The 15,914-nt window shown below is 43.8% G+C and overlaps 1 protein-coding gene across 18 annotated transcripts in view; it reads left to right on the top strand.

Moving 5' to 3' along the window:
* LOC108025175 (protein lap4) overlaps positions 1–15,914 on the top strand; it is a 64,969-nt gene that overhangs the window by 13,493 nt on the left and 35,562 nt on the right. For 16 of the 18 annotated variants that reach the window (XR_007764661.1, XR_007764662.1, XM_050889035.1 and 13 more), the window contains exons 4-10: positions 8,778–9,360; positions 9,789–10,207; positions 10,843–10,917; positions 13,811–14,025; positions 14,600–14,896; positions 14,959–15,038; positions 15,162–15,415. Coding sequence is in view for 16 of the 18 variants with exons in the window: in XM_050889035.1 (XP_050744992.1) it covers positions 8,778–9,360; positions 9,789–10,207; positions 10,843–10,917; positions 13,811–14,025; positions 14,600–14,896; positions 14,959–15,038; positions 15,162–15,415 (1,923 nt within the window). In the remaining 2 variants the exon portion in view is untranslated. The remainder of the gene's footprint in view (positions 1–8,777; positions 9,361–9,788; positions 10,208–10,842; positions 10,918–13,810; positions 14,026–14,599; positions 14,897–14,958; positions 15,039–15,161; positions 15,416–15,914) is intronic. The other 2 variants (XM_050889039.1, XM_050889036.1) reach the window with 1 other exon arrangement.

Here is a 15,914-nt window from a genome sequence, read left to right as displayed (position 1 = left end):
TATCGCATTAATACACTGGGGAAAATGGATTGAAAATGATGTTTTATATTTAATATACTTTCGAAAAAATATTGAACCTTTGAAAAATATTTTGAAATGATTAACTAAGGCCCAAATATATTTATTTTATAGTAACATATGTAGGTGCCTAATCATGGTTAAATTTATAAAATAAAATGAATTGAGTTGTACGCCTATAAACCTTAGGTTCTCAAATTTTAGATAAAATGTTAAGGAATAAAAATACAACCTTAAATCCTTCCTTTTTTTTTAATTAAAGAAAATACATTCAATGGTAATAAATTGTTTTCAAAAATCATTTAGATATTTTTCACAGAAGAAAGCCTGGCTAAGGTTCCTCCAAATCATGTACTTTATACCAATTCGCAAGCACTAGCAAAAGGTGTCTCAACATCTATTTAAATTTCAAGTTATTGTGATTACCCAGTGTGTTTGCAGTTGCATAAACCTCTGTATGGGTTATGCATTTGCCTTCTGTTCATTTCAACCAGGTTGACTGCACTCATTACCTGAATTTTCGCTGATTTCAATATGACTTTGGCAGGTCGTGTTTGGTTTACTACTCGTACTATACGGCTTGTTGTTTGGCTGATTATGCAGTTTAGTGCCGGCAGTTTGCCGCTCATACACATGACCCACAAATGACCAGGGAACCTACAGCTCGTGGCCAAGTGAATGGGTCCGAGGTGGTGCTCGGTTTTCAGTCTGCCATTTGCTGTTGAAATCTGAGCTGGATTTTCCTGGCTCTCTGGGTGAAAGGCCGCCCACGTTAGCCCCGGCCGAGATTATCCGCCTGGCAGGAATCGGTGATTAATGGTCGTTAAAGAGCGATAAGTCGATCAGCGAAATATTAAAAGATCTCCTAAGAGTGCCTGATGTGCTTTCTATTTGCCAAAGAGCCTGTGTGCTTTATGTGTGGGTGGCACTAGCTTCTCTCCTCCGGGGAAAGCCTTTCACATTCAATTCCTGCAGTGCTCAAGTGCACACTTTATTGAGCCCGCTGGGCGCAAAACCATATTGTACATATGTATAAAGCACAGGTGCTGTAAAAGTTCGCAAACCTTTCTATGTAATTTCCCAAACACATTTTCTTATTGCCGACCGCAGGAAAATTGTAATTCTCAGGTGTGTGTGGGAGTTGCAGTTTTTTATTTACTTATTTTTCGACACTTTTATGCTGGCTCAAATTAGCCAGCTCAATTTGGTATTCGCCTGCAGTTCGCCTTGCCACAACAATGGACGTTCATGCCGCAAGTTTTGCAAGTGCAACAAAAACTACAACGGCTGCAACAACACTCTCGACCGACTGCACTTGACAATTGAATTTTGTACGCGACACGATGCTCGGTGCCCTCTCGCCACCCGCGCCTGTTTTCCTGCACTTTGTATGCACTGCGAGCGGCGGCTATAATAACAATTCTAATAAAAACACAAATTCCCCTGGCTCTAGCGGATGGCTGTGGGTGTACGAAGTGTTTGCGCTGTGGGTGCGTTTATATGTGGGCACAGCGGAGGTCAAGGCAATAGCAGCAGGCGAGAAGGCAATAAAGCGGGTTGATCTGTATCTCACTTCATTAACAACAATGTTACATTTCAGACACATGGTATAAGGTTCTATTAATTCTATTCTGTCTTGCAGATCTTAGAAATCCAAGGAATAACGATATATTATAGTTATCGATAATATCGATACATTTGTTATTTCATATTTTCTGATAAGGTTGGAACCTTATCATAAATATTTTTATTCCTTTTTTTTCTGTGTTTATATATTTTACATATTTCCTACCAAAAACATATAATATTTGGACATAAATTTGTTTTGTTAGTTCATACAAATTTATCGATAACTAAAATCGAAAACAATAGATTAGCCATGTCCTTTCAAGTTTATCTACTTAATAAGGCCAAAAATGTGATTTACCTGGCACGTATTAGCAATTGGAGATTACCCTAATCACTTTAATCGATTGCCTTCAAGTTAAAGACGTAATGCTATAAACTTGGCCCCTGCTGTGCCTTCAAGTACAGGTGGCATTGTTAGTCGTCGCTAGTTTAGCACGTAAATCATTATGACAAGTTGACCCGCTTGCAAAACGTAAGCCAAAAGGGCTCGGTCGACGTCGCTGCTGGCTGAAACACTTTTTTTACTTTTCACAAACTGCTAATTGTTTGTTTATTTGTCTATTGCGTTTTCTATTTCCCCACTATATATATCTGCCATATATTTTCGCATTTCGCCTGCACTGCAGTTTTGCCGCTTGTAGAGGCTGCTTTCGTGCCGTGTTTTGTTTATTAAATAACACAAATTTATGTTTTTGCAAAGACGCTGCCGTTGCCAAGCCGAGTTTATTTGTGCGATTGCGTTATTTTTTTGGTTAGCAGCAAAAATAAACAATGGAATTGTGAGAATTTGTCGCTGGGCTCTAGTTTTGGGAATGGAATGCCAACCTGATTGGATTTCAGTGTGACGAGGCGTAAAGATTGTACAATCGGAAAAATGGAGGGAGAGACAATGCTTGAATATTAGTTGTGCACTTTCCAGATTTATCCAGCTGCAATTTCACTCCAATATTTGTTTTCTACTTAGTTATTAGAGTGGAAAGGCAAACCCATGCCCGCTTTTAATCAGCTTCTGTTGTCAACTTTGGCATCTCAAAGTACTACATTTCGCCCAAAGCTGATTGAAAACTATTGGAGAAAAGTCCGAGTGCCGAGGGCCTCCAACTCGAACTCAATTAAGTGCTGTTTGAAAGCCATGCCCTTAGGCCCCGTATGACACTTGTTTCCCCTTTCTTTCCCTTTTCTGTGACAAAATGTATGTCATCTTTCCCGCTGATGTTGTTTTCTCCGCTGCATGTTGCAACTGAGGCGTCAACTGGGTCAAAGTTAAAGTGCGCGCAAATAAAAAAGAAACCAAAAAAGATACAAAATAAAAAACAAATCGCGGCGCCTCCGTTCGAGTGGCGTGCTCATTTTGTTGTTCTTGGAGAACGTCGGAGCTTGGGTCCCCAGGTCCCAAGCGCAGTCACTTTCGCACACAGTGCGGGCATGGGTGCAAGTAGGAGAAAAATAAGCCGGAGACGACCCTCGACAAGGCATCAAAAGAACTTGGTGCACTCGGAAAAATGACGTTCCAATATTAAAAGAAATAAAAAAAAGAATGTTATTTAATCAGATCATTTTTGTGTTCTCGAAGTAATAAGGAAATTCCAGTAGTACCTTTAAGATGAGAAAATTACCCTTCTCTAAATCTTACTCTTTTCAAAAAACATATTTTATGTTAAGGATTTATGTCTTGTGAAGTATAAAAGCTATTTAAATTAGTTTTTCAATGTGTAAAAAAAGGAAATATTTCAAGCTGTTGGAAAAATATACTAATAAAATAATACTAATTGTAGTTATAAATTAGGAATTTAGAGCATATTTAGTTTTTTTTAAGAACCTAGAACCAAGGCCTACTTTCTTAGTTACTTTTTTCTCACTGCAGGACGCAAGAATTAGTAATACCGAGAAGTGTTGGCCGAAGAATGAGGAATGGGGGCAGCGAGAACAAAGGCTAAAATCAGAGCTTTGTCGTGGTCTTGGACCAGCGGGCCATTAGCGTCCATGACTTTGTAGGAAGTTCTCCAAACGGCAATTGTTGGCCCAAAGTCAAAGCAAAGAACACCGAGCAGAGCTGCCAAGTGATGGGAAGATTTCAGTGTACTCTAGACAAACAAACAAATTGAAGACTGACGGACAGTCGGACCAGAGGGAATTGTATAATTAATAGCATTAAACAAAAACTAAATCAAAATGTCAGCGTCGAAAGATCAGCGCAAATTGAAAAATCATTTATTCTCACATTGGGTAATTTAATTCCGTGCTGTCGGACTTCTCCTCCGTACACACATCTCATTCCCAGGCCGATTTCTATATATATATTCCGATCTCGTCGATCTCTGGAGCCCATCGACGTCACTCGGGGGATGAGCAATTAAAAACTACTCGACCAGCAGGCAGCAAATCCGACGAGCTTGTACAAACAACAAATCAAAAGTGAATCCCCTCTACTTGGCAACAGCGATCGGCCAGCGGAATTGAGTTGGCCAAAAGAATAGAACAACAAACAGAAATGTGGCAAACAAATGGGGCAGCGCGTGTGGAAACTGTTTCGACTTTTCAGAAATGCATTTCGATGTTTGCCAAACCCATACAGCTTTTAGTGCTCGGATTAATCGGGCAATTAGTTAATGGGTAACTTGGCCAGAATGCATTAATGAAGGCCAAAACCAATAAGGCTTAACCAATGAGATTTTAATGCATTATATTTGCAGATTAATCGGGCAAGCATGTGAATATTAACAAAGGAGATTATCATGCACTTGTTGCAGGGGATTAAACTATCAATTAGTTAATTGAAATGAAAATTGCAGAGTGACGCAGGTGGGCTCTATTTTGATTAAATGCGAAGACCCGGAAAATTGATTACTTGTTTTGGGCAGAGGCAAACCCTCTTTGGCGGAGGCTCAAAATGTCAATTGCAGATGTGTTCACTGCTGGCAAGTGAATGCTTTTCGGGCCTGGCGCATCTGCGTTGGTCTTGTCGAGGCTTTTCCTAAACTTGTTGCCTGCCCAACGAGCGTGAAACAGTCATTAAATCCACCCAGCCAACGAGCCACCCACTGCAAAGGCGCCCGGGGCTCTTTGTTTGCCTGCTAATTGAAAGTGAATTAAAAGCCTTAGTCAAATACACTTCATATGCGCTCGTTAATTCGGTTTTAATGCAGCCTAAAAGCACCTGTTGCGCCCTAGTCACCGCTGTCATCATCATCATTATAGTCGCATCTTTCGTTCGCCACAATTAAGAGCCATTTACTTATCACAATCTGGCCAGCAGCAGCGCCCCTTACCCTTCCTTTCATCCCATCTCAGCCGAGCTTAGCGCGCTGCAGCTCCTGCAGCCGATGTGGCAAGCCTCCCGGGGCGCCGTCAGTGCTGCAAAATGGGATTATCCCAAGTTTAGCTTGGAATAGCCTTGAAAATGGGGGAAAAGTAGGGATGGTATTTTAGAAGTTACTATAGATGTTATTTGAAATATTTTGAGTGGTAATATTGTTATTTTCCCGCTTTATGTATTTCGGAGAGTTCTTTTAGCTCTTTTCTGCCTGTTTTTGTGTTTAGGAGAATTTTCTTTCACTTTCAATCTAACATTACTCAAAAAGATACATTATAATATAATATGAAATGTATATTTATTTGTTGTATAGTAATTTTCTTGTTCATTTGAAAGAAGCTCTTTCTTCCCTGTTATTTTGTTTTTTATTTATTTATTTATTTTTATTACTTTAATTAAATCTGTAGCTACATTCAAAGTCAGTTGATTAAAACCCTAGTGCTTATAAACATTTAATCTTTTTAGAAATGGAAACCTGGTTTCTTAACTGCTGTAGCCCCCATTTTTTATTGGTTTTAGGGCCTAATGTTTTAAAACACACGCCTTAAACTAGCCAATTGGGACTATAAAATGCCTGAGAGGGCAGCACAGGGGCATAAGCCATAGCTCCAACCTTGTTGCTGCCACTAAAGAAAACGCTCAGGTTGAACGAGCAAAATGTGGTGGCGGAAAGCCATTTTCCCTGTTGACGCTTAGGGATTTGCTCCCAACAATGGCAGCCGTAAAATTGCAGGGACGTCAGGATGGCAGGATGTCGGGATGGCAGGACGGCGGTGATGATGACAACAAGGACTTGCCCCAGCAGCGGTCCTGAAGCCTTTTCATCATTTCGGATGCGGGTGCAATAAGCGAAATGGCAACGTGCCATGGCAACTCGTAACGGCTGCCGAGTTCTGGGGATTAAAACGTAACCATCGAGCCATTGAATGGGGATTCCGCTTTTTCCCAATGATGATGCAAGGCGAATTGAAAGGCCCTGGATGGGTTTTTCCCCCCCACTTCTCCTCTTTGTTCCACTCTCCACTTGGAGCTTGTGAAATATGCATCCTCGACATCGTCTTCATTAAGTGCAGTTCGCATTGAGGAAGATGCAGTGTGATGTGACCTCGATCGCATATGCCTGTGCGACCTGCACCACCCACTTTTCCGTCTGGGTCGCCTTGATGTACTGATATACTGACAAATCATTTCGCATTTAACACAGGCGTCAGAGCAGCGTGCTCTTAAAATTCTCTTCGTTCAATGACATTGAAAAGAATTTTCATATGTGATTTTCCCCCGGACGCCCCTCGCTTTTCCCCCCCTCCAACGATGTCGTCGTTGTTTGCTGACGTTTCGCTTGGCTTGTTTTATTTTCGATGGTCCGAGTTCTTGGCTTTTATTTTTTGGCACAGTTCTTCTTCATTGATCTTGTCTGGTTGGTGAGATTTATAAGCGCTATAAAGCGGTGAAAAAGCATCGCTACCGCATTGTTCCCGCTTGTGGAGCTATTTTTGGTTAAGGCTAAAATATGATAAACAAATTAAATAAATTTCTGGGGCATTTTCCTCCGCTTCTTTGAAGGGCGCCGCGCCTTTATTGCATAATTGCACAAATTGATTACAATTCCGGGCGCTTTTATTCTTTCCTCTCTAACTGTGCACGGCACGCCCAGCATTTCCTCTAATTTCCCGTCTCCAAATGGGTTTCCAAATGTTGCAGGCCCAGCTGCCCCAGTTTTTGCCCATAGAGGGGCAAGTGCGAGTGTGTGTTAAAGGTCAACGAATTGTTTGTCACCGCCGTTCATCTAATGACCGCCAACTGTGCCGCACAGCTGAGCATCTTGTGCCGCTTTTTGTGTGTGGCTGCCATATGTTTCCAATTGGCCCAGTGTGGATGGATTTTCCCTGGCCTCTGAGTTCTGGGTGCTGGGTGCTGGGTTTTCTGGGTGGCAAAAGGAAAGGAAAGGAAAAGCGCCTTGCTGCGTCCATTTGTCTGCAACTGGCGGGATCCAATTTTGAGTGTTTTGCCTGACGGATTGACGGATGTGTGCGGCTGCGGCTGCTTTTGCGCTCTGCTGCAAAAGCTTTTAGGCCCTCTAAAGTTCAAAGAGCACGAGCAGCTGGCCAAGGATCGTGATGCAATGTGGCTTAGACAGGCGAGCTTCACTAAATCAGAATTAGGTTTAATATTGGCTATTGGGTTATCAGTATATGATAATTAAAATGTTATATCAGGAGAAGAGCTATATTAAAAGCAGAGGTTTGGTTTAAATTTTAATTTTTTTGTCTTTATTTCGTTTGTATTTTTTTAATTTTTTAATTTTTTTTTGTTATTTATTAATTTTGTCTGTTTTTATTTGTTATTTATAACTTGTTTTTATTTTTCCCCCTTTTTTACTTATTTTTTTCTTTATTTTATTATTTATTTTACTGGAATCTAAGAATCTAATCAATGCTTCTTATTGTGAAACTTTTTATGTTTTAAATTAATTTGCTAGGGTAATTAATGTTTTTAACTTACTGTACACATGCTAAAACTTAAGTACTCTCTTTAAGAAACTTAAAAATACCTAGATCACCACATTTCGCTCAGACCCATCTGGTGTTGCAAGTGGTTCAGTCTCAACTGTAGTATCTATAATTGGCCAGCACGCTCAAGGCCATGAACAAGGTCTGCTCGGCACACAATGCACCGCAATGTCAGGCTGCAGAAACATGAAAATAAATGTCGGTTTATATTTTATATAATTTTTAATTAAAGGCTGCTGCAGCAGCATCGGCAGCTCTTTCTGCGGCAGTGTGGCTGCCGATGTGGCACTGTGGCAATGCAGTTGCAAATAAATAGCTTATCGGCAAGCTGCCACAACTGGTGACATTCCCAGCGCCAAGCGGGGGTCTATGACTGGCCACATCCGGCGATTGCCAGGAGGCCACAGCCTCGGCCATTGTTTTGCCACACAACTCGAGCATGTCTTGCCTGCAGGACACACGCCCCCTGGTTTCCTGGCCTCCTGCTGCCCCAGCTGCCCCGTCATGCGGCGGGTTCGCTCCGGTCCCACGTGTCGTATTAGTTGGATTGAGTGTGGACACATGGGGCAAGTCACCCCGCGTTGACCGATGACGGTGTTTCGATGTTTTTCCGAGGGGCGGCTGAGTGGGCAAGTGTTTAAGCCACCCCCCTCATGTAACTGGGTCAATTTAAACAGTGTGTGCGGAAAAGGCTTGAGGCCATTTCCCCACCCACTCCAACTGCCACCTGTCGTTTTGCTTTCGCTGCCAGTTTTGTGGTTTTTTGTACGAGGCTCTCGTGGAAAAGCTTCTGTGGGCGTGCTGGCAAACAGCGCACATACACAAACACTCTGTTTTCCCCATTTTCCCGGGTCCTTTGCGTGCGCATTTCCGCTTTGGCAGCTCGAAATTTATTCGATCAACAAGTTTCGTTTGTCATTTTACGCTTCGTCTCGCTCTATCAGACCGGGCATACAAAACAAGTAATAATAAAAAAGCCTTGGCTGGAAGACCAGCCAAAGTTGATAGTTTTACCGAGGTTTACTCCCCAAAAACATGGTCTTTAAAACTTAAATAACCAATTGATAGACAATGACAAGGCCATATGCGGAAATCTCTGGCTCGCTGGGTCTCATGGAATATTTATAGCGGATTTATTAATATATTAACGCGGCCCTTTGGAGCAATTCATGCGTGAGCAAGTCAATCAGCCGAGCAGATAGAAATGTGTAACCCGATAACCCAGCCAACGAGCTGGGCTCATTGAAAAGCCATAACACAGCAATCAGTAAACAATATGTTTTCGCTCTTTCCACGTCCACTTCCAGATATACCCGACATTCCCGACGATATCAAGCATCTGCAGAGCCTGCAGGTGGCCGACTTCAGCTCGAATCCGATACCCAAGCTGCCCTCGGGCTTCTCCCAGCTGAAGAACCTGACCGTCCTGGGCCTCAACGACATGTCGCTCACCACATTGCCAGCGGACTTTGGCAGCCTCACCCAGCTGGAGTCGCTGGAGCTGCGCGAGAACCTGCTCAAGTACCTGCCCGAGACAATAAGCCAGCTGACGAAGCTGAAGCGTCTGGACCTGGGCGACAACGAGATCGAGGACCTGCCGCCCTACCTGGGCTATCTGCCCGGCCTGCACGAGCTCTGGCTGGACCACAACCAGCTGCAGCGCCTGCCGCCGGAGCTGGGACTGCTGACCAAGCTGACCTACCTCGACGTGTCCGAGAACCGGCTGGAGGAGCTGCCCAACGAGATCAGCGGCCTGGTCAGCCTGACCGACCTGGATCTCGCCCAGAATCTGCTCGAGGCTCTGCCCGACGGCATTGCCAAGCTGAGCAGGCTGACCATCCTGAAGCTGGACCAGAATCGATTACAGCGGCTCAACGACACGCTCGGAAAGTAAGTATTCCCTGTATTTTCTGTACTATTTAAACATTTTTAATATATATTTGGATTTACTAAATAACTCAATTTGACATCTTTACTCTACAATAAACTTATTTTTCCTATCTTAATATTTCATGTATGAATTGCTTACCATTATTGGTAACTGATAATTCATTTCATTATAATCTTTTTAAACGCAAAACCATCTCATTCGTTTTTGTAATCAATTAACCACTTACTTTTTCGTGTTCATACATACTACAATCTTATCTTATCTGGGTTATACCACAATATTTGCCAAAACCTAACAGAAATATTTGTTAATAATTAAAACAAGTTAAAAAAAAGTGCCAAAATACAAAAAATTCTTAACAAAAAAGTGTATTTTTCTATAATAATAAAATATTAAACATCATCTAACTTGTTTGCCTTTTTTGCAGCTGCGAGAACATGCAGGAACTGATACTGACCGAGAACTTCCTCTCCGAGCTGCCCGCCTCCATTGGCCAGATGACCAAGCTGAGCAACCTGAACGTGGACCGCAATGCGCTGGAGTACCTGCCGCTGGAGATTGGCCAGTGCGCCAACCTGGGCGTGCTCAGTCTGCGGGACAACAAGCTGAAGAAGCTGCCGCCGGAGCTGGGCAACTGCACGGTGCTCCATGTGCTCGACGTGAGCGGGAATCAGCTGCTGTACCTGCCCTACTCCCTGGTCAACCTGCAGCTGAAGGCCGTCTGGCTGTCGGAGAATCAGTCGCAGCCGCTGCTCACCTTCCAGCCGGACGTGGATGCGGAAACAGGGGAGCAGGTGCTGTCCTGCTACCTGCTGCCCCAGCAGGAGTACCAGCCAATCACCCCAGGTGAGTTTCCGATGAGTCAGCCGGGGCCAGCCATATAAATTCCCCAGTGCCCCCGTGGTTTAACCCAGTGGCTAAAGGTTGCTCCACATTTGGCGCTGTCTGCTCTAAATTTGGCCAAGTTATGCGGCTTTATCAGCACCTGACATAGTTTCCACAACAACCCCGTCCCTTGCCCTTCCCAACCCCTTCCCAACGCCTTCCTAACCGCTTCCCCACCACTTCCCATTCCCCGTATCGCTGTGCAATATCTTCAATCTATGCTCGCATTTCCGCGATAAGATAATAACCGCCAAGTGAGCAAACATCGCCAACAAAACGAGCCTTATCCAAGTTTTGTACGCTGTATACTACTACCTTTCTGGGCGAACAACAGAAGTATACACGAAAAACTTTGGCAAGACTTTTGAATTCAATTTAGGTGTTTCCACTCCCAGCAAGTTTTCGACTATTTTTGTGATTAAACTATCTCTAACTGTGCTTTCGGCAAGAGCACCTCTGTTTCCATAATTATTACTATATGTTCCTTACTGATTTCGATTATTTTCTTTGCATTCCGCCACGTCACGCGCTCTCCTCCCTCAAAAACCTGCACCACACTCACCCTCTTTTTTGTGTTCATCCAATCCATTCCAAAGACTATCCACCCATGACGCTTTATAGATCAAGCGAAAAATTCGATTCGACGGAATTCTTCAGTTATCAGCAGAAAGGTTTGCGTTGAGTATTACCTTCTTTGTTAGTATCAATAACATAAGCGCTATGTCTGCCTTGTACAGTTGGCGGGTCTATATGGTAGAGTTGCTCGTCTTGGAATTCTGGTTCTCGCCTGGCTTATAAGTTTAAATAAAATAAACTAATTTTTTTAATTATTGTTGGCTTCAAACTCTACTGTATTGGCTTGCATGCTTGCTTTTTTGGAATGTGGAGCTTAGTATGTACACCTAGATATAACACATAACTCATATTATATTATAGAACCCAAAAAAGAGACTAGAACCCTGATGTTCTATAGGAAAACCACACCTAAACACCTTTTCTAACCCATTCCAGTTGACATTTAACCATGTGAACTCCGTTTTCTTGGGCTCTTCGTAGATGATAGCCTCGTAGCTCCCCAACACTTTTGGTTTTTGGGAGCGCATCTTGGCCGGGCCAGAAGCCAGTCAGCATTTGTGTTGGCCTGAGTGTTTGGAATTAAAACACTAACCGGTTTTTCCCAGCACACCAGAAAAAGTGACGTCATGACAACAAGTTGTTTTTATTTTTCTCGAGCTGAGTTGGGTGTCTCGGGGACCGGGCGTTGGCTGAAAAAACATGAATATATGTTTTCTATATAGTATTCACTCAATACACTTACGGCACGCAACGTCCCTCGATGGCTGATAAAGAGTGTGTGTTCGATTTGGCTTGTTTGATTTGATTATGTTATTATTTTGTGTTTATATTCCGTTCGTTTTGACGCACCCTGCGTGTTCCCCAGCGCAGAGATCAGTGGCGATTTTTCCGTTTGGTTCCCACACCCCGACAAAAAAAACCACTTGGACCGGGGAATGGCGAATGATTGGATCTATTTTGCCCCCGAATTGAGCAGTTTAGCTGCCCGTCCCGTGGCAGCATGCCAGATCAAAGCGGTCCAGCGAACAGACGGTTTGTTTGTTGGTGCCTGCTACAGATTCCCGAGATCCATTACCATTTAATCTGCTGTGGCAGATTACTCTTCCCAGGCGTACAGGGTATTTGGGGCACTTGAGTGATGTCAACGGGTCTGACGTCATAGGAGAGGCAAGGGAGAAACTGGGGCAAGATCGGCGAGAAGTGTAATTATGTGTATGACGCTGCCGCGTTGGTTAATAATATTAATCGCCTGGCTTGTTTCGATGCGGTGAACGTGTGTGCATGCCACCAAAACTAACTGTTGATTAATGGCCTGTCACAGTGGCTACAGTGGGACCTGGCTGGGGAGAACCCTCTTCCCAGAAACCAGTTAAAAAGCCACGAAAGAGTCGTTGAACTCGGCGAAGTATTTGAAGTATGTGGATGAAAAATAAAATTAAATGGAATTCGCTTTCATGAATCAGAATAAAAGTTGGGCACACTCATTATAACACATAGATAAACTGTATATATTCTTAAAACTAAGCCTTACCATAGAAATTATCAGTTACATAATGTGTTTTAGAGCATGGAGTTTAAAAAATAGACCTGTTTTCCCAGTAATATGTGGTATAAATGTTTAAAAAAATGAGTTCTTTAGTATGGCTGATCTATTTAGAGATCTTAGCCCGTAGTGAGTACGCAAATACAGCCTAGCCTGGAGCCAAATCCGTTTATCACCCGTCTTTACTGCGACATTCACTGATTGAGCGCCTTATGATTCAACCTGTATTCGATGTTACCGATGTTGCCATTGTGGTTTCGGTTCTGTGGCGTAGTTGCTTCCCAATCGAAATGAATGCATAAGTGGGTATAGTGTAACTGTTATTTGGCTTCCAAACGGGTTTTGGCCTATTCGACGGGCGATTGCCTATAAATAGCTTATATCATCAGCACATTTGGAGAACCAACTTGTCTGGCAACTTCACCCCCCAGCCACGATCAATGGTCAATGACGGATTAAGTGCACAAGCAACGCACATAGCTCAGCCAATTTAGACGAATGTGTGAATAGTTTCAAGATCACATACCATAGTATGCCTTACGGCCATGTAAGCGGTGTGCTCAAATTATCCAATTAAAGTCATGCGACTTTGGGCACCCAGAAAAACAGAAAAACAAGAGGAAATCATTTCCTAAGCGACGCGATGAGATGGCCCCTTATTATTGTCACTGCCATTACAAGTTGTCTGCTTATTTGCATAAATCTTCATCTTGGCGCTGGCCTAACTCGGACTCCCCGCTGTTTTCAGGGGGCCTCTAAATTTATTTGTCTATGCTAAAATCGGTAACGATTGTAAGTTACGACTGCGCCGGACATTCCGAGTCCGCAATTGAGTGGATGCAGCCACTTGGGCCCTTCTACGGAGGCACTTCCTGCGTGGAAAACAGTGATTTGCATTTGTTTACTGCCCCAGCCATGCCCTGCACTTGCTGCGTAGATGGATTGATTGGTGGCCCAGTGGGTTGGGCAATCGGAATCTGAATTCTGGGAGCCCCCCCGTTCGCCCCACATGTTGCAACTTTTATGTTTTGTTTACCCCTGTTCGGGGGTGTGAAGAATTTACGGCGCACACACTCCTCATAAGCGCTTGATGGATTATTACTCTTGGTCCAGGCAGCCGACTGACCTGGCCAAAATGTGTTTATGCCTGCGATCCGAAAATAGTAGTTTTATGGGCGGTTTATTTATTGATTTGTGCAAAACCAAAAGCGTAGAGCATTAAGCGTTTTGCATATAAACCTGTTTGTATATAATAAATATCCCTGTTTGCATATATCTCATATATATTATACGCACACTGTACGTTTAACCGAAAACTACGAATGCATGGGCATGCAGTTCACTAATCTAAGACCCCCGAATCCCCCCAGCAGAATAAAACACCTCGTTGCACTGTTGATTTGTATGCTAATGGAATTCGTTTGATTCGCCCCTGAAAAATATAGCCCGTGACCTGGAATCCGACTCGGAGCCGTTCGAGGAGCGCGAGCCGTCGCGCACCGTGGTCAAGTTCTCGGAGGAGGCCAGCCAGGAGAAGGACACGCCCTTCGTGCGCCAGAACACGCCGCATCCCAAGGATCTCAAGGCCAAGGCGCAGAAGCTGAAGGTGGAGCGCAGCCGGCACGAGGAGCACGCCAACCTGGTCACGCTGCCCGAGGAGGTGAGTTCTGATCCCGATCCGAGTGCCAAGCTTCTGCTGTGCTTTCATCGGTAGAGGGGAGCTCTGAGTACTTACTATCGCAAATATACGATTGCTTTCACACGTTGTATTGCTTCTTTGGCTCAATACTAACCATAGAATTAAGGTATCTCTTAAAATAGTATAAAAGTAGAGCAGTTTTAACTGGGAATGGTATAGATATTAGTTGCCTGGGTTGAATACAAGCTTTAGTTTTTTTGTTATTTATATTCACTTATAAATATTTTTAAATTTTTTTGGTTATTCTAGTTAAAAGTATTATTTTATTCATTTTAAGTTAAAGTATAGATTTTTATTTTGTTTATTTTATATACAATATCACTCAAAAATCTCTTTCAACCAAAAACGGTTGAAATTTGCTTTGATGTACTACCCAAATTGGTTGAAAGAGTTTTTACAGCGACCTCTAGCGGCTCAATCTAAAGTAAAAGTAACTTACATATTTTACAGATACAAATAAGTAGAATTTCCGCCTTACAGTAAAGTGTAGATTGAAAATGTAAAGTAACTAAAAAATTTCCCCTTTTTTCCCCAGAACGGCACCAAGTTAGCTGAGACACCAACCGAGACCCGAACCATTGCCAACAATCACCAACAGCAGGCTCAGCCGGTGCAGCAACCCACCGTTGGTGTAAATTCCAAGCAGCCAGTGGGCGTAGTCACTCCCACCGCGACGACAGTCGCTCCACCGGCCGTACAGGGTGGCTCAGAGGGCGGCAGCACCACCGCCAACAATGTGAAAGTGGCAACTGCAGCTGTGGTCGCCGAACTACAGGCCACAGTTGGTGGAAACGATGAGGCCCAAGATGAGGACGAGCAGGAGGATGAGTTTGTAAGTTTTAGCATGGTTATCAATGTGATCTTATTCTAAATCCTGATTTATTTACTCCTTAGGAATCCGATCGCCGTGTGGGCTTTCAAGTGGAGGGCGAAGATGATGACTTCTACAAAAGACCACCGAAGTTGCACAGAAGGTGAGGACACAAGATCCTAACTTTAATATAATATAATCTAGTCTGGCCCCTTTAGGACCAAGTTTCTAGCATAAAAATCGAAGCATTTACATTGACAATACTTCATTATTTTATTCCATCCAGGGACACTCCGCACCACCTGAAGAACAAGCGCGTGCAGCATTTAACCGACAAGCAGGCCAGCGAGATCCTGGCCAATGCCCTGGCCTCCCAGGAGCGCAATGACGGCACTCCGCAGCACTCGCTGTCCGGCAAGGTGACGTCCCCCATCGAGGAGGAGGAGCAGCTGGAGGTGGAGCAGGAGCAGCAGCAGCACCCCTTCGACTCCTCGCTCTCGCCCATCCCGGCTGGCAAAGCAGAGCCTGCCACCGACTCGGGTAAATACCAAAATTGTTTCAATTAATTACATTTATATTGCTCCATCTCGGCGAACTGTCCCCCGAAATGGGCAAAGTGGGCAAAGTGCTTTGGGTGTGCATCCCGTGATGGCAAATCGATACGGCAGTGGGTGGTAATTTTCACTCATTTGCCAACCGGCTGACCTGAAAGGGCGGACACTGAAGTGGAAACCTAATTGCCTCTTTTTGGGATGCAAACTAAAACCACAAAGAGACCACCCGGGGAACCTCTTTGATTGCCCCTGCTCTCCACACGCCATCGAGTGTTTTTTGGGGTCTAGGCCTCGCCAGGCCCAAACAGTGTGTGCTTCCGATACATAATTGTATCAACAAAAAAAGGTAGAGAGTGGGAAATTAAAAGCGCGTTACTACAGGTGGCTCTTGCGAAACACACGCAACAGTTGGCCCCAAAATAGGCAAGGCACGTATGTGGCGCGCTCTCGCCTTATCAGGCAGTGATATCGGCTTGCAAAAGCTG

This window comes from Drosophila biarmipes, chromosome 3R, assembly GCF_025231255.1.
Source record: "Drosophila biarmipes strain raj3 chromosome 3R, RU_DBia_V1.1, whole genome shotgun sequence".
NCBI lineage: Eukaryota > Metazoa > Arthropoda > Insecta > Diptera > Drosophilidae > Drosophila > Drosophila biarmipes.
This window is presented reverse-complemented; position numbering and strand designations above follow the sequence as displayed.